The 22,092-nt window shown below is 37.2% G+C and overlaps 2 protein-coding genes across 3 annotated transcripts in view; both read right to left on the bottom strand.

The window, feature by feature from the left end:
* Positions 1–1,102: 1,102 nt before the first annotated feature.
* On the bottom strand, positions 1,103–10,358 carry bmp5 (bone morphogenetic protein 5). The gene is made up of 7 exons (XM_042009490.1): positions 9,400–10,358; positions 6,897–7,089; positions 3,954–4,102; positions 3,438–3,635; positions 2,544–2,620; positions 2,279–2,389; positions 1,103–2,144 (listed from the first exon to the last, which is right to left on the bottom strand). Exons 1-7 carry the CDS (start codon positions 9,890–9,892, stop codon positions 1,995–1,997), a joined length of 1,371 nt encoding a protein of 456 aa, XP_041865424.1. The 5' UTR covers positions 9,893–10,358; the 3' UTR covers positions 1,103–1,994.
* Positions 10,359–11,316: 958 nt separating this feature from the next.
* Positions 11,317–22,092, bottom strand: part of col21a1 (collagen, type XXI, alpha 1) — a 28,049-nt gene continuing 17,273 nt past the window's right edge. For both annotated transcript variants that reach the window (XM_042011226.1, XM_042011227.1), the window contains exons 17-29: positions 19,619–19,663; positions 19,469–19,522; positions 19,329–19,382; positions 17,913–17,966; positions 17,533–17,604; positions 17,320–17,355; positions 14,387–14,431; positions 13,409–13,441; positions 13,172–13,318; positions 13,007–13,061; positions 12,734–12,925; positions 12,578–12,655; positions 11,317–12,411 (exon numbers count right to left, since the gene is read on the bottom strand). In XM_042011226.1, the coding sequence (XP_041867160.1) occupies positions 12,224–12,411; positions 12,578–12,655; positions 12,734–12,925; positions 13,007–13,061; positions 13,172–13,318; positions 13,409–13,441; positions 14,387–14,431; positions 17,320–17,355; positions 17,533–17,604; positions 17,913–17,966; positions 19,329–19,382; positions 19,469–19,522; positions 19,619–19,663 (1,053 nt within the window). In that variant the 3' untranslated portion in view covers positions 11,317–12,223. The remainder of the gene's footprint in view (positions 12,412–12,577; positions 12,656–12,733; positions 12,926–13,006; positions 13,062–13,171; positions 13,319–13,408; positions 13,442–14,386; positions 14,432–17,319; positions 17,356–17,532; positions 17,605–17,912; positions 17,967–19,328; positions 19,383–19,468; positions 19,523–19,618; positions 19,664–22,092) is intronic.

The raw sequence follows: 22,092 nt of genomic DNA, 5'->3' as shown, positions 1-22,092 counted from the left end.
CACGCGGTCAGGAGGTTGCTGTCGAGAAGGTTGTGTGGTTTTGGTGAACTTAAATAGAAGCTCATTCATTGCAGCTCCTGCGTTTCTGACAAGGAAGAAATGTAGCTGAATTGGAAAGAATCCATAATATTAAACAGTAGACGGGATTGTTAAGTGCTAGGAGTAATCATGCCAGGCAACAGTCCGCAGGAATGCAAATCACCCCTCAAGCCAAGAGTAAAGGTAGCAGGTGGCCTCTTCTATTCACTGAATGTCAACACTCCTTCTCGATGGAGTCCACATAACATCTGGGCAGGCCAGCCCCTGCTTTTAATTAAGTGAAATACAGTCACTCAATGTTCTGCCATGTCAGAGAAAAAAATTGTTTAAAAAAATTGGACAGGAGGGGGGAGAAAAGTGCAACAGTACATATCCTGTGTTCAGAGAAGGTCAACACAGTTGTGTAAATAAATATTAATCCTAAACATAATTTCTACTTTTCCAAGAATATTGAGAACCTCTTGTAATCAGAGTACTTTTCTGCAAACACCATAATCTTTTCCAATTTTCTGGAAGTTGAGTTTATCCTGAATGAAATGGAAATGTAAAAATTTTCAGTCTTTTCTTTTTGGTCTTTAGGGTAATGTTTTCCATTTATTTAACCTCTGAACAGGTGGCAAATATTTAAAAAAAATATTTTACAGGATAGAAGTAAGTTAAAGTGTACAAAAAAATGTTAGATAGATCCTGAATGGCTGGATGGGAATCAGCCTTCAGGGTTTGGTTTGTAGGTCACAACAATGCTTTACTATTTGCACTGTACCATTAGTATTACCACTCCCCAAAGGCATGTCAACAGTTTATGTTATGCTTGCTAAACATTTATAAATCTGAGATGGTCGACCGGCAACAGAATGCAAAACATCCGCAGAGCTGCAAACAGAAATACAAAAAGGGCAAGATGAATGTGAAAAGCCTAAAGGACTTGCATTAAGAAGCTGGGGAAAAGGATTAAATTATGTATTCAGTTTTTTCCCCCAATATACAAGCAGTTTAGTGTGATAAATGAAAGAGTAAAAGCTGTGAATTCAAGTAAAATCAAAGCATAACATAAAAGCTTTCAAGTGGTACATTTATTGAAATACAAAACACACTATATGAGGATATGCTTTCCAAACATAAGATAGAATTAAAGTGGAACAAAGATGTTTGCAGTTACGACAAGGAGAAACAGTTATACAAACATTGCTAAAAATGACATCATATCTAAGGCTTTCATAAATGAACACTCAACATTATACATATTTTATCACAAAATGACAAACACACAATCCATTACTTCATTAAAAAAAAAAAAAAACGAAGAAGAGCTGGCGTGTAAAAGGCTGAATCGTATCAACACCAAAAGATGGAAACAGCTTGAAAATGGCTTTGGGGTGTTTGGTTTTATAACAGAGAACACACACATCTCTTGCTTTTGTTCATTCCAGTGATTCAATTTGAGTTAAAATATTTCCAACATCTTGTTCAAATTGTGCTAATATCATCACCCTAAAGTCTTCCTTATGTATGAAATTAACTCGAGGTCCTGTATTTTATGAAATTATTCCACTATGTGTTTGGCATATATATGGGAATTAACTACCACAATATATAGCAAAGTAGTAAAGCCTGTTATATACTCAACACCAAGTATAATTAAGTATTTACAGCACTATTTTTACAAAAGGAAAAGCAATTATTTTGACTCCAGTGGACAGTTTACTAATACAAAGCTGTCTTATATAAGAGTATATGCCAATGGACACAGAAGTAAAATGATAACTGATATAAAGTAAAGTCAACAGTATGTCCTAATGCTTAAATACCACAATATTCAGTGCTATTTCAAAAATGTAAAATAAATTAAGGATTAAAATGTTATATACATAATACTGTACATCACTTCACACCTGGCACAGATGTGTTTTCCAGCAATTCCCATATCAGAATGCATAAATTAAACTGCTTCCCAACTAATGGCACCCACAAGATCTGACTACCATATTTCTATATTTTTTCAGAATAACATTTGAACTGTCATCAAAGTAAAGCACTGATATTGCATTCAGCTTGGTTGGGGCACAGCATGGCTTTGGCACATTGTCAGGAAACATTAAATGGACCTATAAACAAGAGGATATGTAAATTAGGTTTAAAAAAGGTGCAGCAGCATTGCGATTCAAATTAATTTTAAATGGAATGAACATTATGAGCTCCTAATAAGATTTATGTGCAATACATGCTCAAAAATACTCACCAGCGTTTGCACAATTGCATGATTTGTTGCGTTCATGTGTGCATTGAGTGGAAACGAGCATTCACCGTCACAGTAAAAAGCAGCGTAACCCTCTGGTGCAATGATCCAATCCTTGAAAAAAAAAAAGACTACAGTTAGACTCATTAATATCACTAGTGTGCTTTCTCAGAATTGAGCTAAAATAACATGTCACTCATTGTGCTGCCACCACATGTTAGTTCTATTAACATTGCTTTTCCAGAGACGTGAAATAACTGTCTCTTACCTGCCAGCCCAAGTCTCGAAAGCTGACATAAAGCTCATGCTTCTTGCAGGCTTGCTTCTGTTCACTGGTGTTATAATCTGAAAAATAAGTTTATTATGATAAAAGAATATTGTAACTGAGGAGCTGCTGAGAATCATTAAAATTTACAAAGGGTCATTTATGAATGAACTATTGTAAAAAAAAAAAAATAAAAACAACAAAAAAAACATATCCAAAGGAAATGAAGAATAATAAGGTTTATATGCATGTTCTTACTGTCTAGGGACATCTAGTTGTTACTATGCCTGAGTAAAATACTATAAAACAAAGGAGAAATGTGACATTTTTATTCCTGGTCTGTTTATTTTTGGCAGAGGGTAACACCATGCTAACAATTATTCCATACACACAGATGCCATTGATTACCTTCAGCAAAAAAATAACTTCTAAACTTTATTGTTTGCACTAAAATACACTATTGGTCTGGCTTTGTGAACATTGGGATCCAAATTTTGAGTAACAGCAGAAGTCAACCAGTTGATGATGATGCCTAATGTTTTTACTATTCACACTTATACTATTTCAGTTTAGAGTAGTTAATATGGGGGTATGAAAGAATACATTCCATTTATTTTTCCTGATTATTAGTCCCTTAACTGAAGCACATTTAAAGGAAAATGCTATGGAGGAACAAACTTTCACTGCAATTGGCCCCTCATGGTTACCATGTTCATTAGAGAGCACAATACAAACGTAAGGACATACACAGCACAACTTAGACAATTTAAGAACCTTGGTGGTAAAAGGGAAAAGTTACAAAAATGGTTTTGGGTTTGATTTATAAATATTTCCTGTCAACTGTGTCCACAACCAAATGGATGATGAACATCTTAACTGCATCATAAGTGCACACACCTCCAGTTTTTGGTGGTCTTGATGATTCTTGTTGATTACTAGATTTATTGCGATTGTGGTTCTTTTTTTTCCCACCAGCAGCTCTGACAGAGCGAAGCAATACCCCACTGGCCTTAAAGAAAGCAACCAGGAATGGCTGCTTGGACTGAGGCCCATTCCTTCCGATGATTCCAGCAGATTTTATGTTGATGCTTCGGCCTTTAAGAAAACAGAAGGTAAATAAAACTTTCAAAATGACATTTAAAGAAAATGGTTTATTTTTTTTTTTTTTATATATATTTATGACTTTTGTGGTAAACCCAAAGTTAAAACAGAAAAACAAAGTAAAATCATTAACTCAAATTTGTCGATTTAAAACAATTTATTGAAGATTTTGTTTGTTTGTTTGTTATCAAATGCAGACATTGTGGATTTTCCTAAAAGATTTACTTCTTCACTTTTTCTGCAGCACGAGCGTCTGAAGTAAATTTGGGAAGAGTTCAAAAGAAAAACAAAATTACGGAAAACTTCACTTGCCATCAACAGTTTCCACGCAGAGCTGCAGGCCCAAGTTCTGCTGAGGGTTCATCACCCAGTGGTTACTGGTGGCTGTTATGTCAAACACTAGCCAGCCTCCATCAGATGCCTGGACCTTTTTGGAGTCAAGCAAGAAAGTCTCTGCATCTCTGGGAAAACAAAGAAAAAAAAAACATCTGTGTTAAATAAACCAACGAGTCTTTTACCAGACATAATGAAAAAATAAGGATGTTCATGTCAGTTTCTTCACCGTAACCTCTTTATCCCTTTGAAACCAAACATATCTGCCTGATAGGATTTTAAATAAAAATAAAGTGATTATTTTTGTCTGTTGGACATGAGAAGAAAGCATTGCAGCTATTGTAATAGCTGTGACTCATAACAAACTGCAGGATTTCTGAGGAGAAATGTGTGCCAAGACTTCATCTATTTGATGGACAAAATATTTCAGGAGTTATGAATCATGTATATCAGCTTTATGTATTTTTAGCATAAGCTTGACATGAGGTATTAATCAATCCTTCCTTGAAAACACTCTGCTCCGCATTTTGCATTGGGTTCCTTTTAAGTGGCAGATCGAATAAGGCAGCAGCTGGTAGGTTTTTGTGGTTACATGGTACTGCTTGGAGACAACTGAGGTTTTCCATGTGGCCCCAACAGTTCAGGAACTATTCATGTGTTTATTATAGGTGTAATAAAACTCAGGATTAATACTTATGAAAGACATACTGCTGAACTTCCTCTTGGAGAGGCAAAGTTTAAAGCTTGGTTTGTGTAGTAATTTGAATTGTTTCAGTGGAGGATAAGTAATCCTACAGCCAATTTTAAGAGGAAAAATGTTTATCCCAAACCTTAATCTGTGGTTAGAAGCACTGCTCTGCGGAGGGAGTTAGAGTCAGTTGATACCAAGGGATAGACATAACCCTACATTTTTAAGCAAATCTGTTCCCATCAAACTGGTGTTTGCTCTCTCTAGAAACTTTTCTTTTTTCTTGATTCAGTACCAGCTTGAGCATTTGCTCAAGGACAATAACTTAACCAATTCTGTATTATGCAAATACATTCAGAAAAAAAAAACAATGCTTGCAAACAATGCAAGTTCCTACAATAAAATTTATCAGCTATTAAAAGATTATTTAAAAGAAAATATATGTGATACTGCTTCATGTCTGACCTCAAGAGCACCGAGAATGGCTTATCTTGGAAATATGTGTTTTCATACTACAGATTTTTACTGAGCATAAAAAAAACAAAACATGAAAAATAAGCCTATAACTATTCAGCAAATAATGAGAACAAGGGCCTGAACTGTTTTTTATATCATGGGTTCAGGTTAAAGGTAGCGGGTTTAAATTGTTTAATGAGACTATCTCCTCTTAGATAGAACTGAAGATGATAGGAAGTTGACAAACAAAGAATATACTACTTATCAAAGAAACTCTCCTATCTCTCTCCTACAACTATGCAATAATTTACTTCTTTAGCAATGGCTGCAAATTTTCAACCATTTTCAAGATAATGAAGTTACATCAGCAAAAGCAAAGAGCGTCTTAGAGTTGGTTTACATGAGAACTTTGTTAAGTAAACCAAGTGAAAACTAATGGCAATGATTCATTTGCATTTTCTATGTTTGCATAAAAGGCATTGAGCCTGATATAATGATAGATAACATAGAAAATGTGTTTGGCTTTACAAAATATTAGTCCTCAGACTTGATGAATTCCTTATGGTGTTCATGTTGAGAAATAAACTAAGCCCCAAGTACTGGGAAAGACTTGTTCCTGTTTACGAACATTAATTTAAATGCCCTATTCTTGTTGAAAACATGTGTGAAAACATGAACTGAGCACACTCCCTCTTTTAGATGGCAGAGTCCATTGACTTGGACCTTTTCAAAGCCCAGGAGGGCCATATCTTCCCTTCAATCACCCACACACATATTTGGCAGGCAAATGTGGGCCCACTTTTAAGTACACCCTTGTGTATTCAGCTATGTCATGCTTTAAACTTCCGGAATATTGTTAAGACAGGCAGGTGGTGGGCATAACAGTGATCATGGAAGCACCCAAGGGAGCCCTTTCCTCCCCCAGTATGGGCCCTCGTGGTTTCAGCTGGGACACGGCCAGCTTGGCAGGCAACACAAGACGAGTGATAACTGATGGACCTTCCAAGTAACATAAGTGGCCAACTTGCTAATGGAGTTCTCTTTATCCGAGAACTATATTTGTAAGGCAGGCATGGCGAGACTGAAGGAGAGCAGGGTTTCAGATACAAGGATGTTTGCTGGAAGTGGAAAGTTTTAACTATGAAAGAACAAGAACTGATGGATTATTTATCTTTTTTTATGTGAATAAGACTGCACGCATGAGCTCTAGATGCAAGTAGTTTCACCATAACTACAGTGAAGCAACTCATTTTAATGCCTTTCTATCAGCTTACATTTGCAAACAGGAGGAAGTTTGTTCATCTTTGTGCTTCACAGAATTTAACTGAGATCAGTCTATCCTTTGCCAAGTTCTTTATTTAAAATGTTTCTAAGACTCATTAAGCAAGGACAAATTCATTTTCTGTACAATGTTAAAGATCAGCCTTTCTTACTACATTTCATTAAGTATTTTTGAAAAATGCCTGCGATGTATCCTTTACAAAGTGATATAAAAAGTACCATGCACTAAAATAAAATTAAATCAGTAGTGAAAGTCTCAATAGGTGTCAGTTTACAAAAGGTTGTATATAATCCATTAACTATAATTACTGATATGTTAGAAATGTGGCAACTTTTTAAGTTTTAAACTGGTTATTAAAATCCTGGAAAATGTTCTATCCCTTTTTCTTTTACAGGAGAGTTTATATAAATATATATATATATATTTCAATCTAAAACTGTTTAGAATAGGGTTCTTCTTGTTAATAACACATGAGCTTGGTTGATTTGCCACTTACTTGTTTTGATATTCCTTGATGACCTGATATATTATGACCTTGAGGGTGATATTGTCGTAGCGGCCATGGCTGCGGTCCTTATAGATCCGAAACTCTGCTGCAGTCACTGCCTCTCCATCTGGGATCTGAGTCAGATCAAAACGGAACTGCTTGTAGTGTCTTCTTTGGTGAGAAAAGTCTTTATCTTTCTCCACTGGGAAAAGAACATATTTTATGATGAGCTTCATTTTTTTATTGACAACAAATCTCAATAAAATATATGACTTCACCTCCTGAACTGTTGCTTTTGTTGCCCAAAAGAGAAAGCCAGCATTAATGCACAGAAAAAAAGAATTTATCACATCTTCTTATACATTCAAGTTCCAATCCAAACATTTTGACTACCAACAAAAGCACTTTCCAGTTCATTAAATCAGTCAACTGAATACAGGTAGCAGTTCCCAGACAGGCCCTCTACTGTGTGCCTTACTGAATTCTCTGGCCATGATGAATGGGCTGTCAGTTAAGAAAAACAGGCTGATTTCAATTAAAGACACTTTCGTCTGCTCCTCAAGTGAGAGAAAAGACCGAACAGGATTCTTCATCGCCATGACAGCGTCTACTTTGACCTCATTTTTGACCTCCAACTGACCTCTGGTAAAATCCCTAAAGAGTATTTTATATCACAAAATATCCCTTTAAAAAATATATATATATAAAATTTATTTTTTTCCTGAGAGTCTCCATTCTCCCTGTAGATATAAAGACTACTTTGAATCATCAAAGATTATGAAAATGCTAACAAAATGACACGAACTGTCTCACACCCCTACCTGGTAGCACAAAAGAGGCATGTGGCTGAGGTCAGTGGATGTTCTAAGATTGGTGACGATATCACGCGGAGCATTTCCCTGATATTTTATCGAGAAGAAACGCCTGTGGTTACTTAGCACAAACAGGTCAGAGGTCGGGCCTGACTTTTACCCACTGAGTGTGTTCCATTACATTAGCCACAGGCTATAATCTGAAGCAGAAGTGCCACTGAGAGCAAAAAGCTTTTAACCTTTAAATAGTGAAAGATTTAATAATAATCTCTATCCTCCCCACTAAGACTGAGCTGTGTGCATTCTTGTTCTGTTGCATGTTAATTAAATTCAGCATGTTCTACCAGGTCTGTGAAATGATTATTTTATAACTGTTGCTTGAATCCCATATCATTGTTACTTCTTATTAATGTTTTAAATTTCATGTGGCTACGGTAAACATATTAAACTGCATGAAAAGCCACATACATGTTTCTAAAACAGTCGAGGTCAGTCACTATATCTGAGTGTACTGTAATAAAGACAGAGCCCCATTGAGCCCTTCATTGACAGTCCCCAGAATGAGAGCAGTTCTTTCAAGGCTGACAGTGTACATGCCCTGGTATAATGATAATTGGAAACAGATGGACTCAAACCAAGGTGAGGGATTATCGTTTCAAGCAATGCTGAACAAATTCACTTTTACATCTTTGAGTCTATGTTTCTAGAGATAATATCTTCACTACAATACCAACATTGTGTAAGTTGGCTAAATAGTATTTTTATGTCATTTCTAACCATTATTTTATATTCTAAAATGCTACATCATATTTGACATTTTAGTATGTGGCATGGCTATTATTCTAATTGCTCTTACAGAACAATAAATAGTTTAAATAATACAATATGAGAAACTAGGCTATTACCTTCTTTTAGTGACAGAGCCTCACATACAGGCATTCATCAGTATCACTACCCTTTTAACAACAGGAAATAATTGAGACCAATTTTCTCAAGGTCAGACAGTCATCTGATAAGCTGCTCTGAACTGCTGGGTTATGGGTAGCAGCTACTGAACAAATGCAATTATACAGATCGACTGCTATTTCAACAGAAAGCACCACACACTGATCAGGTCACAATGCTGGGTTTAATGTGCGTAAAACCAAAAGATATTTATACTAGAAAGACCTCGCCACGTGTGAAAGTATGCTCATTTATTTCCATTTACATGTATATTCAAATTACGAGGGAATTGCTGTAAAACTCAAACTGCTCAGTGCTTTTTTAAAAAAGTCTTTTATATGATCTGTTTTATTCCAGGTTGTTTAATCATAATCTAAATGTGTTAAGTTATTCTGACAGCATGGCTTAGTAATTTCAACAAAAAACAACAATAACAAAAACAGGCCAAGAGCTGCATTTCTTTACTAATGGCTGTCTATGCTGCTGGAATATCTACTCCTACTATTTAACTTAATGTTTAAAATTTTGGGCCTTTCATGAAGTAAATAATTGAAGTAAATGCAGCTGTTTTTATCATTTCTATTGAGGAAAAACAATTTAGCAGAAAATTGGTTAATTTGTTTGAGAAGAAGTTAACAGAACAGCCACTCTGGCCCTGGCTGTTAATGACAACCATTAATCAAAATCTAATTTAAATTCATTCATTAATATTATTAATTGTGATTGGCAAATTAGCCCACTTTAACAACACTCACCTACATTGACAAAACTCATGACCATATCTGCATCATTGAGAAAGTTGGTGTCCTGCGCCGTGGTGAGTGCTGGACTGTAGCCTAACAGGGGGGCCGCTCGGTAAGGCTGCGCCACACGAGAGTACCCGGTGTGCTGGGGGTTGTAGTAACTTTTCCTGGAGTGCCCCTGAGCCTTGGCACTAAAGCTTTTCCCTGCGCCCTGGCGCAACCCCTCCTCCTCCTCCACGGCCATGGCGTTGTAGAGGTCGAGCATGAACAGCGGCGCGGAGGACGCCTGCTTCCCGGGAGAGAAGGGCCTCGGACGGTGAGGCAAGCCCAGGATGGAGAGGATCTCTCTCTGGATTTCCCTGCGTTCGTGATTACGCAATCTCCTGTAAATAAAACTGGAGTGCACATGGTTGTCACTTAAACTGCAATGAGCGCAGGAGAGAAAACTCAAACAGCTCCACGCAAGTCCAAGAACTGCACGGTTCAAAGGTGTAAGCGCTGTCATCTCGACAAATAGCTCACTCCAAGATGGTAAGGTGAACTACATAGCACAGTGTGAGAAGAATATATATTTAAAAGTCTGCAAATACGGAATCATAAACTTGCCATATTATTTGCCCCAAAACTTTCACGGAAGATACTTGGCTTTTTCCCCCCCTCTTTTTTTAAGCGTCTATCTAACAAGAAATCGTCGCTCCTCTCCAGCGTGCGAAGTTCCTTCGGCAATATTTACTCCCCCAAAGTCCATCCAGAGTCCCACACCAAGTATTTATGGAGCTGTGACCCCGTCCCTCACCTTACTCTTCTGTCATGAAAAAACTGGTAAGTACGCCCAGACGTAAAGGGATAAACCCGGAGTTTCCAAGTGGATGAAATGTGGTGAACTGTGTCAAAAATGAAGAGAGGGAAACACTCGATTCATGCCCCGGCTCGTATGTTTCTTTTCTTCCTTTCTTCTTTTTTTTTCTTTCTTTTTTTCTGGGAATGTGTATTGGGACTAGTTACCCTTTGGTTCCATCCCACACTCAACTTTTATATTTGCATCCTCCTCTAGCGGCCGCAATAAAACCTTAGCCGAGTCCCATGATGAATGTGGCGGCTCAGGAGTGTAAAAGGAGACACTTGAAATCCGAGAGCCCGTCTTAACGAGTGAAAGAATAATGACAGAGCCTTTTAATCACCTCAAGTTATTGAAGTCCGCGTGTTTACAGGAGAGGGCTCCAACTGACTACAGTGATCCTGTTTTCATCCCCATACTAGCTTCAGGGTGGATGCGGTTAAACAAAAATGTAAATACACACAAAACACACGCGAACACACACAAAACAAAACAAACAAACAAACGAAAGCAAAAAAGAAAAGAAAAGGAAATTGGGCAAACTTAAACTTTGAAACTACAATAAAACAGAAAAATAATTTCGATAGGTACAAATGCAGGCAGAAAAAAACAAGAAAAAACGATACATAAACATGGAAATTATTACATTTAGGAAAATGCCTTCCTATTAGTCAGCATACTGAATTTAATCCTATCTTGTAAATAAAATAAAGAACTCGTTTTATTTTTGAAAAGCAAAATATCTTTAAACAAACTCCATTCTGCTAAATGAATTATTAAAATAATAGATTAAAAAAACATAAACGTAATATTGACAATTAAAGCTTGTGATATGATTGTGGAAGGATCGTGTCCAAGATGGTCAACTTTCATGCTTTTACCCTAAAGCGCCATCTGGTGGACATTCAGCGCAGTTGCACTTTTGTTTAGGTCTCAAAAATGACGCTCTTACTGCCTGTAGGGTTCTAAAACCGGAGCAACTCACACCGAAGTTTGATTCCTTTCAAATGTTTGACAATAAATGGAAACTCTTAACACCGCAAACTGCACCAAATATGACAGCGCTGATGAAGAAAGAACAAAAGAAATAATTCACAAATCAATAAGATATTTTAATTCTAGTAAAAAATAAAAAAGAGAAACAAATCATACAAAAGTCACAAAATAATAACATTAAAAAGCTGTTAAAGACCTGTCATTGCTGAAATACACAGTTATGACTCTTTTATAAATAACAATAAAATACCTGCTACAGTAATGAAAAGTAAGACTGGTGGACATAAAATGTCAGCATATTCATAGACGGTGAATCTTCAAACATTTTACATCCTAAATATAACGAAAAAATATGACATATGATTGAATGTGGTAGAGGGGGAAGGATTCATTTATCTCAGGTAATACACAATGCAGCTGCTGTAAAAGGATTTCATGCACAGCAGTCCAAAGTAAATGCTTTAGGAACACAGGGTTACAGGAGCTCATTATCAGTGAGAGGAAGTCAAACTCACAGTTTTGTGCTGAAACATACCAAATTCAGAGATGATATGTAGAAAAAAATACTTAACATGAAATTTCACTTAGTTTTCCTCTGCTTGGATTTAAATAGGATGTTGTATTTCACCCACAGGCTGAGCATTGAAAATCCAGAGAACAACATGCAGTAGAGCAACACCAGGGGGCAATATAGGAAAGTGTACCAGCCACAATGACGTAGTAGAGTTCGAGGTGCTCAGATGAGAGGTATCAAATGAAGCAAATCATTCTATTAATCCTCGTAACATCGTGAAAACCTCAAAACATGTTCAAAAACACCAGAATCATAATACAAAATACCATAAGAGACACTACAATGATAACTGAGATCACATAAAAGTGTTAGAAGACGTACGTTGAGTGTCCATGACAGAGAGAAACTGTAAAGATGAGATCTTCCTGAGAATGGCTGTTTGTTCCACATCAGCTTTAGACCGGTGCCCGTAGTGACACTTTATTACGTCAATAGTTTGGGCCTTTGTTGTAGGGATCCCTCCTCATCATGTTACCATAGCAGATGGATGGGTCGCATACCCCAGGCTGGCCAGGGACACCAGGATTACCACTTTTACCCTCTGCTCCATTTTGACCAGGGCTTCCAGGCTTACCTGGAGAGCCTGGTTTGCTGTACCCCTGGGGGCCCATTGGACCTGTGGACATAAAAATACTAAGCTGTGATAGGTTCAAAATGACGATGCAGAAAAGACAATCACATGTTAGAAACCTATTAAAAGCTTTGCACCAAAATTTCTCTTGCATGACCTCCTGTGTATAAAGAAACCGATTAGTCATAGCATTATTAGTCCTGTTCCTCACCTGGTGGTCCAGGTGGCCCTTGATCTCCTCTGGTGACTCGACCAGGGCTCCCCCTGTCACCATCGCTCCCTGGTTCTCCTGCAAACACAAGTTTCTTTTTGATTAACCATGCAAAATAGTTTAAATGACATATTGCTGATCTGATGCTGCTTTTACCTTTGAGTCCATTAATGCCAGGATGTCCCGGCCGACCCGGGTGGCCTGGCTGCCCCCTTACACCACTGATTCCAGGAATCCCTCTGATTCCCTGGGACCCAGATGGACCTGGTGGACCGGGAGATCCAGGCTGGCTTTGGCATCTGGTACAGCTACTCTGCTGGTTGCTCAGCAACAATAAAGGCAGCTCAGCTAGGACATTGACAATGAAAAGATGTCAGCAGGTGTAATTGTGCACAAAGATCTCATCATTCAGTGTGTAATGTGACTCACTCTGAAGAATCTCTCTGCAGATTTGCCGAATGTGACTGTCTGAGATTTCATTTGTCTGGAAGAAAAAGGGGCAGATTGTTATAGATTTTCATGCAGAATTTACAAATAAAATAATAGAAATTTGTAATTAAAAACCTTTTATTAGCACTAAATATTCACACATACAGATCTTCCTTCAGGTCCAGGTGGGCCAGGGGAGCCAGAGTCCCCTCGTAGCCCGGGAGGGCCAGGTGGACCTAACGGACCCCGTTGTCCTGGCTGTCCCATTTGACCTTCTGGCCCTCTCTGCCCCAGATCCCCTGGTATCCCTTTCTGACAAGAATACCACCCTCGTGTTAGAAATACAAACACTTATACAGGTTGCATGGAGGTACACAAATCACTTTATTCAACTTAACATACCTCTCCTTTCAATCCCTCTGGGCCAGTTGACCCCTGTGAATCAAAGTCAGGATAAAGAATTAAAATCTGCATTTAAAGAATGTTAAGAAACCTCTTCCATATTCAACATATGTGCTCAGTATGTACATCAAAATGCACAATGAAAGGCATCCATGGTGAGACCACAAATCAAGAATAATGGAAATATTACAAAATATTGATACAGGCAGGAATTATAACAACCATTAGACAATTTAAAGCAATCATGCTGTAGCACCACCTACAGGCTTACTAGCAGCACATTTCTGAAGAGTTTCTTGGGTAAACAGAACAATCATTTTATTACATTTAGAATAAGAATTATGATAATCCAGTTATAGTGTCTAAAATTTGGAAGTGAAATGTGGGGGTGTAGGGATCTGAAAACAAAAATGGCCAAAAATTTTAAAAATTCTATCTTTGTGAAAGAACAATGACATTACTGTAAAAGTATTCTGTTTAAAATACAAAAACAGAGTTCATAATTAACAAGACTGTACCAATGAACCTAAAGAACATGAACTTTACAATTAGGAAGTTTTAAAGAATCAATTACTTTTCTGTATGTAGATCCCAATAAAGCCACTGACCAGATTTTACTAACAGCATCTTTTGTGAAGGTGCAAAATATAAAATACACAAATGATACTAAGTTACCTTAAATGTGATTTTCATGGTTAGACAATGAACCAGGGTACGTAAAGATACAAATGTCATCTCTCAATATAATTTAAAAAGGGGCTTTTATTCTGGAGCCCATTAATTCTCTATACTGCTTTTTCCAATCCAGGGTTGTGGGGAAGCTGGAGCCTATCCCATTGACCAGGTTGCCAATTGATCACTTATTTCAGCACAAATAATAAAATATTAAAAACCTTTGTGCGTCCATATTGGTTTTCTCAAGAGGGTGCATCATTGTACAAGAAAGTTTATTTAAAAAATATATAAATAAAAACTTACTTGGACCCCTGGCCGACCCTGTTCTCCTTGTTCGCCTTTCAGTCCCTGTTGAGGTAATTATTTATTTAATATTACACAATCAGGTAAAATTAGAGTTTTAGACAATCCATGCTGTATGTTAAGTGCACTGTATTGTAAATGAGTACATCCTAAAAAATCATGATTGCTAAAATATATTATATCCAAATCAGTGTTTTGGATTTCAAAGACGCACTACGTAACTTTCCCGATCATAAAACTCAAGCAGTCCTGACTCATTTGATGGCACAGTGACATTTGTATGGCACATCACAACTTTTTCTTCCAGGACGGCGGTGATGTTGCAGGTGAGTTTTGCTTTATGCACTGCATCAAATGCTAGCAAAAGAACATCAACACATCAGCCACTGTGTATGCACACTTTGGCAGATTCAGAAAAATAAAAAAAAGAAAATGCAAAAACACATTATCGCAGGAGGAGAGGAAAAGAAAGAGAAAAGAAGGCAGAGCAAAAGATAAGACTATAATTTCCTGACTGGAGAGAGCTCACAGTACATGTAGGAAGCAAGATGGATGCTAAATAAGCCATCACATCACATCACATCACGTCACATCACATCACATCACATCACATCACATCACTAAATTTAAAAAAAGTTCCATACAGCATCTTTGATTTGTAAACCCCATAACCAGAACACCTGAGACATTTTCTGAAATGCAATAAAAACTAAAATCTGTGATTTATCTTAACCTTTCTGGTACAAGTACAAAAGAAAAGATTTTTGGTATCTTCACTTTAATATCTTTAGAAATTTCAAACAATTCATGGGTTTGATGCCAGCATCACAATCAACCAAAACTGGAAGTAACATTCCAGTCTGGATCATTCTGCCATCAGCAGGCTAACAGGAAACAGGTGAGGGTGTCTGGATTGGGTATAAAAAGTGAATCTACTGAATGATTAGCTTTTGCAGGCAAGGAATGGGTTTTTGTTCATTACTTTGTGCCAAATTCTGTCAGAAAATGATCATTGTTATTTATCAATTTATGCTATTTAAGTCATGATCAAATGGAGGAATGGGGATGTCAGAGCCCATCCCAGCTTTCATGGGGCAAGAGACAGGGTACATCCTGGACAAGTGGCCAAGGGTAATACAGAGACCAGTAAGGCAAAAAAAAAAAAAAAAAAAAAAAAAAAAAAGCACAATCACGGTCGAACCTTTGGTCAGTTTAGAATAATTGATAAACCTGCCTCATTCTTAACTTTGAGTTGGTAGCAAAAACAAAGGAAAAAAAGAAAATTTTGCTTTTTTTAAAAAATATTTTCTAATATCAATAAAAAGTATTTTATCTGTACTTTTGTCAGTTAAGTAAAGATTAAAACTATTCAACCAGTCACAAATACAGGTTTTGGTTGCATTTTAAAAGAAAACTTACCAACTTCTCTTGAGATGCTCTATACTATAAAAACCCTACCAAGTCACTTTATTAGGTACACCTGTTTATTTTCTTGTCAACACAAATAGATAAGCATCCAACCACATGGCAGCAATACGATGCATTTGGAAATGCAGACATGGTCAAGGGGCCTTGCTAACGGTCAAACCAAGCATCACAGTGGGAAAAAGGGGGATTTGAGTTACTTTGAACGTGGCATGGCCATTGGTGTCAGACAGGCTGGTCTGAGTTTTCTGAAACTGCTGATCTACTGGGATTATCACACACAGCCATCTCTAGGGTTTATAGAGAATGGTCCAGAAAAGAGGAAATATAAGTGGGCAGCAGTTGTCTGATCCAAAATGCTTGTTGATGTCAGAGGTCAGAGGACAATGGGCAGACAGGCTGAAGATGATAGAAACCCAGAAGTGACTCAAATAACCACTGGTTACCAAGGTATCCAGTTTACCATCCTTAAATATACAACTCATCCAACCTCAAAGCATATGATCACACCAGGTGCCACTTCCATCAGCAAAGATTGGAAAAACATTGCCTGGTCGGATGGGTCTCAATTTGAGCTGCAAAATTTAAATGGTAGCATCAGTTTGGTGTAAACTTGTAAGAATGGATCCATCCTGCTTTATATCAGTGGTTTAAACTGGTGGTTTTGGTGTAATAGTATGAGGGATATTTCCTTGGCACTTCATGACCACAGTGTACCATCTTCTGATGGCTAATTCCAGCAGGACAATGCACCATGTCACAAAGCTCAAATCAGCTCCAACTGCTTTCTTGAACATGATAATGAGTTCACTGGACTCCAATGGCCTGCACAGTCACCAGATCTTAATCCAATAGAGCAGGATTTAGGATGTGGTAGAACGGGAGATTCTCATCATGGATGTGCAGCTGACAAATCTGCAGCAACTCTTTTAAGCTATCCTAGTTGCACTAGAAGCAGTGGGCAGCTATATTATGCCACCAGGGTAGTAATTGAGGGTTAGGCGCCTTGCCTAAGGGCCAAGAGTGTCAGTCCGGGAAATTGAACCTGGGTCCTTTTGGGCCCAAGTCCACCTTTTTGAATTCATGCCACCAAGAATTAAAGCAGTTCTGAAGGCAAAATGAAGTCCAACTCAGTACTAACAATGTGTACCTAATAAAGTGGCCAGTGAGTGAGCACTATGTTGCAACCCACCACCTTCCCCCTTTCTAAAAAAAAAATAAGAATAAAAATAATAATCTTACTAACAGTGATGTGATGATGCCTTATATTCACTGGTTATTAAATATTTTCAATTTGATAATGTTTTAATATTGATGTCACTGTTTATTTTAGTAAAACAGAATAAGGAATAATAGCTTAAACAGATTAAGGAATAACAGCTAAAACAGATTAAGGAATAATAGCTACTTTTTGCAGGAAAATTTGATTTTAGCCCAAGACCCCAGTGTGATATGTTACTGTCATGTAAGGTTGTGCTACCAGGTTGTGATTTAGTTTTAAATCTTACCGTCTCTCCTCTTTCACCTGGATTCCCTCTTTCTCCCTGATCAAAACAAAGGCACAGATTATCACTTTATATTGTGTTTTGTGGTTGGAGCATAAAGACACTTAGAAGACATGTTTTTGTGTTGGATCAGACTGATTTAACCTTTATGAGTAAACAAGAACTTGTGGATGGATGTTGAAGAGATGGCATTGGGAATAACAGTAGTAGAAATACCTTGCTTCCTTTTAGGCCTGGCATGCCTGGGTGCCCCGGCACACCTGCTACTCCTGGTTCCCCTGAACTTCCCTTTAAATGTGTTCAGATAAATATCAATAGTTAAAGAAAATATTACATTTATACACTACATGATGTTACACTGGATTTATACTTTATTTCACTGTCAATAAACAAGATTATTTGTTTACTAATTTCAATATTACTCTGTTTAAAAGACAAAGTCAAGTGCTTCACATTAACTCAACTCAAATTTATTTTTATAGCATGTTCCAAACACAGGGATGACCCAAAGTGCTCTACAGAGCAAAAATAAAATTAAGACAAACACATCAAAGTTAAAAGGTGAAATTTCTTAGAATATTCAAATAGAAACATACCGCAAGCCCTGGTGCTCCTTTCATTCCTGGACTTCCACTTTCACCCTTATTTCCCTTGATTAAGACATTAAACTTCTTAGTTCATAGACAATGTTAAATAAAATAACATCAAATGCTTAATTCTATTATTGACTGGAGATCAGGTTGTATTTTCATCTTCTTGTCATTCATGTTAATTGATGTATAGTTTCATTAGATTTGGGTATTATGACCCTTGATGTCTAATTATTTTTGCTTCTCTACCATCGCCTGTCAAGTAATTAGTTCACCTTTGTCATTTACCATCACTAAGCTTTTTAAAAACAGATTGACAAAGGAGAAGTGATCAGAAGGCAAAGGATTGATACCAGAAAACGTTAGTATTGCTTCCATTTGACTAAAATTCCACTGATAAAAGCTGTAGGGTCAATATATATAATTTAGCTCCAGTGATGTGGCCAGGACATTGTCACCTGCAAGACTGTTTTAGCAAAACAATGACCAAATCAAACATTGACATTTTTTCTTCTTTTATTCATCATCATCATCATCATCTTTATTTGTCAGACTCAAGGTCCATAAAAAGAAACATCAAACAAACACAACAACAACAACAACAGTTATAAAAGACACTTATACCAGTGTTTCCACAGAGAAGACTGGTAACGAACTGTACTAAAACTAGGATTCACCAGTATTCTTCTCCTGCCTAGAAAGATTAAAATATGTTCATATATGTTGCACCATTTTGCAGTTGTGTGCATTTTGTTTAAGTTTGGAAACATGAGACAAGGAAATATGATGTCATAAAACACTTTGCTGCTCTGTATTTCTTGGCAGTCGTACTACACTTTGCTCAGATTCGGTTAAAATCAAAACACAACTATGACTGCAGCAGCATTGTTGCTAACGTTAGCGTGTAAGGACATCAATTCTTCTAAGTCAACATTTACAACTAGTTCCCTATCCAGTTCTCTCAGATGAAGAGACTGATTAACTCATGGAGTATATAATTAGTAATCCATCTGTCAGTCAGTGCATGAAAGATCTGTAGTATGCATCATGCCTGGTAGGGTGGTGGTTAGCACAACATCCTCATAGCAAGAAAGTCACTGGTACGAATTTCCGCTGGGGAGGGGTTCGAACTGGGCCTTTCTGTGTAGAGTTTGTAAGTTTTCCCCATGTATACGTGGGTTCTTCCTGGGTACTCTGGCTTCCTCACACAGTCCAAAATTTTACATGGTTGGATAACTGGTCAATCTAAATTCTCCCTATGAGTGTGAGTGGTTGTTTTTTTCTCTATGTTTGCCCTGCGTTAGACTGGCAACCCATCCAGAGTGTTCACTGCTCCTTGCCTGCTGATTGCTGGGATAGGCTCCATCCTCCAGTCACCCTGAATTAAAATATGATGAATCTCTAGCAGTTTTAAATATTTACCTTGGGTCCAGTAGGTCCTCTTAAACCAGGTGTGCCAGGTAAACCCATTTCACCCTGCAGGAGAGTGAAGAAAGTGTTTGGTAAGTCTTTTGATGAAATTTAAAAACTTGTACATTAAATCTAGTTTGCCATGTTCTCACAGGCAGTCCAGTTGACCCTTTGAAGCCTCTCGATCCAGGCTCACCAGATTCCCCCTTAAATGAAGATCATGCTTGTCAAACAAAATCACAGTGAAGGATGCTAAATTATTGTTGAATTTACTATAAACACACACATTAGGAACCTGTTACCTTTTGTCCATTCATGCCTCCGGTTCCTGGCAATCCAGGCATACCCTGGGAGCAATCAAACATATTATACAACATCATAGATACTAAAAAATAAAATTTGTTATAAAATTGTAGGTTTATTTACTACTCAAAATGTGTACTGTAAAAATATGTTGTTTTTTTTGTGCATTAAAAAAATCTTTAAATATCCAAAGTCATAGAAAACATTTCTCATGAAGAGCCAGAGATGCTTCAGTCAGGCCTTCTCTCCTTCTTCATATCTATTAGTATATGAACATAAAGGCATGATGCCTAATTGTTGGCTAGTTTGACATACTGTCATTTGACGCTAGTTTGAAGGGAAGATGGGAGTTAGGTTATAAGCCTTGCTATGTTGTGAGGATTACATTTTTTCAGTAAGAACTCAGCTTCTCTTTGCATGGACTCAAAGAGAAGACAAGTTAAGAAATGTTGATTTCCTAGGCGTACAATTCCAACTAATTATGGTGTTTTACTACAACTTTAATACAGCAAGATCACTTGTCACAGTTCACACTGCAAGCAAAAGTGGTACACATCTGACTTTTCTTCCCAGATGAGACTCATGTCTGATTTTTTTTTTTTTCTTCTTCTTCTTCTTTTTTCCAAATCGGACCCAGGCCTCTTTCATATATGGTCCAAAATTTGAGACTTATCTGCTGTTTTCCATCACCATTCTGCATTGTAGGAGGTAATTTTGTTGGAGTTTTGGACAGAATTGACACACAGATGTGTAGCGTCTTTATTTTAAGACATAAATGTGATATTATGTCTTCATCTGCAAATGCAGGTCACTTCATGGCCTTGTGCTGTTCACATTGGAGTCTAATGACTCTAATCAGAGATCATAAAAAAATAAAGAAAAAATAAATTGTTATTATTAACCTAATCCTAACCTGCTATGTTATTGTAGTCTTAGTATGCCAGTTAGCCAGTGAACACAGAAATATTGTTCCCTCAAAATATAATGTAGCCATTGTCATAAAAGCTCCTCACTACAATACACCTCCTAATGGGAACTTCAGTGCACACTGGCAACATGGCAGGTCTTGTTTTTTTTTTTTTTTTTTTTAACTTACATGGAACTCCTGCAATAAAGCAAGGCTAATGATAAAAGAGGAAAAGGGAGGTCAGTCTCATTCAGTTCTGTATACAGTTTTTTTAATTGCATTAAAAGTTGTATGTGCCAAAACACAACCACTGATACACAACTATCCATCGTTTCAGTAACAAAGTTGGTTAAATACAACAATAAGGTATTTCTGGAAAAGGTGTTGAACATTTATTTAAAACCTTGTGATCTGTTTTACTGCCAGGTCTGTTGTTTGTAGGGCTGTTTGCTACTTTATTCATTGACCATTTTTGCACACATTGCAGCAGCACTGCAACAACAAAAAAGTTATAGTTTTTTAACTCATTTAAGGAAAAATAGAAGTTCGAGTAAAGCAAAACTATTGAGATTGCGGGGATAGAACTTAATAGACTGCCAGGAAATTCATTTACAAATAAATTTATGTGGAAATGAGGGGTAAATCTTTGTTAAAGGCACATATAGAACCTACATTTGTGCATGTAGGAGTTACATCACCAACTCACACTAGGTAGAGAAATAGCTCTGCCCTTTCTAAATTGTATGTACAGCAGTTCAACTGTGCACACTTAAACTGCAATGACAAAAGAATGATATAACTTAAATTTATGTTAATAATTTAATGCACAGAAACTTAGAATTAAGTTTAATGTGCAACAAAACTACCCTGGAGAGTCTCTTCAGTTTTCTGTTTCAGTTACTTTTTTTGTGAGATAAATACTTGCAGCTGCTTAGTTTTGTACTGGCGTGTGCAGTGTGTGCATAGAGAATAAGGAAGACAGATGGGCAACATTTACAGAGTTACAAACAGAATCAAAAGTAAAGATGTTAGCAAGTTAGGAGCTCACAGTGAAGCAGTGCATCTTATTTTAACCTGAGAAAGTAGAGCACTATTCCTGTCTCCCTGGAAACATGGCTAACTCAGTTGTGGTGGGGGAGAAATGGCTTACAGCCTTCCGGAGCATCTGACTCATTTTTCGTAGACCCATCACAAACTTTTGGACAACACTTTTAATCATGATCAGCGGGATGGCTGCCCAGTTGAAACATTTTCTTCCTAAAACAGATTTGCCAGAGCACCACAGCATTCCCTCGATGAGTTACTTTCTCTGCTTTAGATTATGGGCCAAGACTGCGTGTTATGTAAGAGGGTTATCCTGGGATGAACTACAGGGGAAATACCCCTAATTTACTGGCTGTCAAGGGTAGTCTCTGTTCTGCTGACAGTTAACACACTACAAGCTTAATGCAATAAAAAAACTTTATGCATGCAACTCTTTATGATCCATAAAATCCACAACTGTGTTCGTCCATTTTCCCATTTTACTAAAAATTTTATTTCAGATTAGGCAATTTGCAATGCGGC

This window comes from Melanotaenia boesemani, chromosome 16, assembly GCF_017639745.1.
Source record: "Melanotaenia boesemani isolate fMelBoe1 chromosome 16, fMelBoe1.pri, whole genome shotgun sequence".
In the NCBI taxonomy this organism is placed as follows: Eukaryota; Metazoa; Chordata; class Actinopteri; order Atheriniformes; family Melanotaeniidae; genus Melanotaenia; species Melanotaenia boesemani.
The sequence above is the reverse complement of the archived record's forward strand: the minus strand, read 5'-3'. Positions and strand labels throughout refer to the sequence as shown.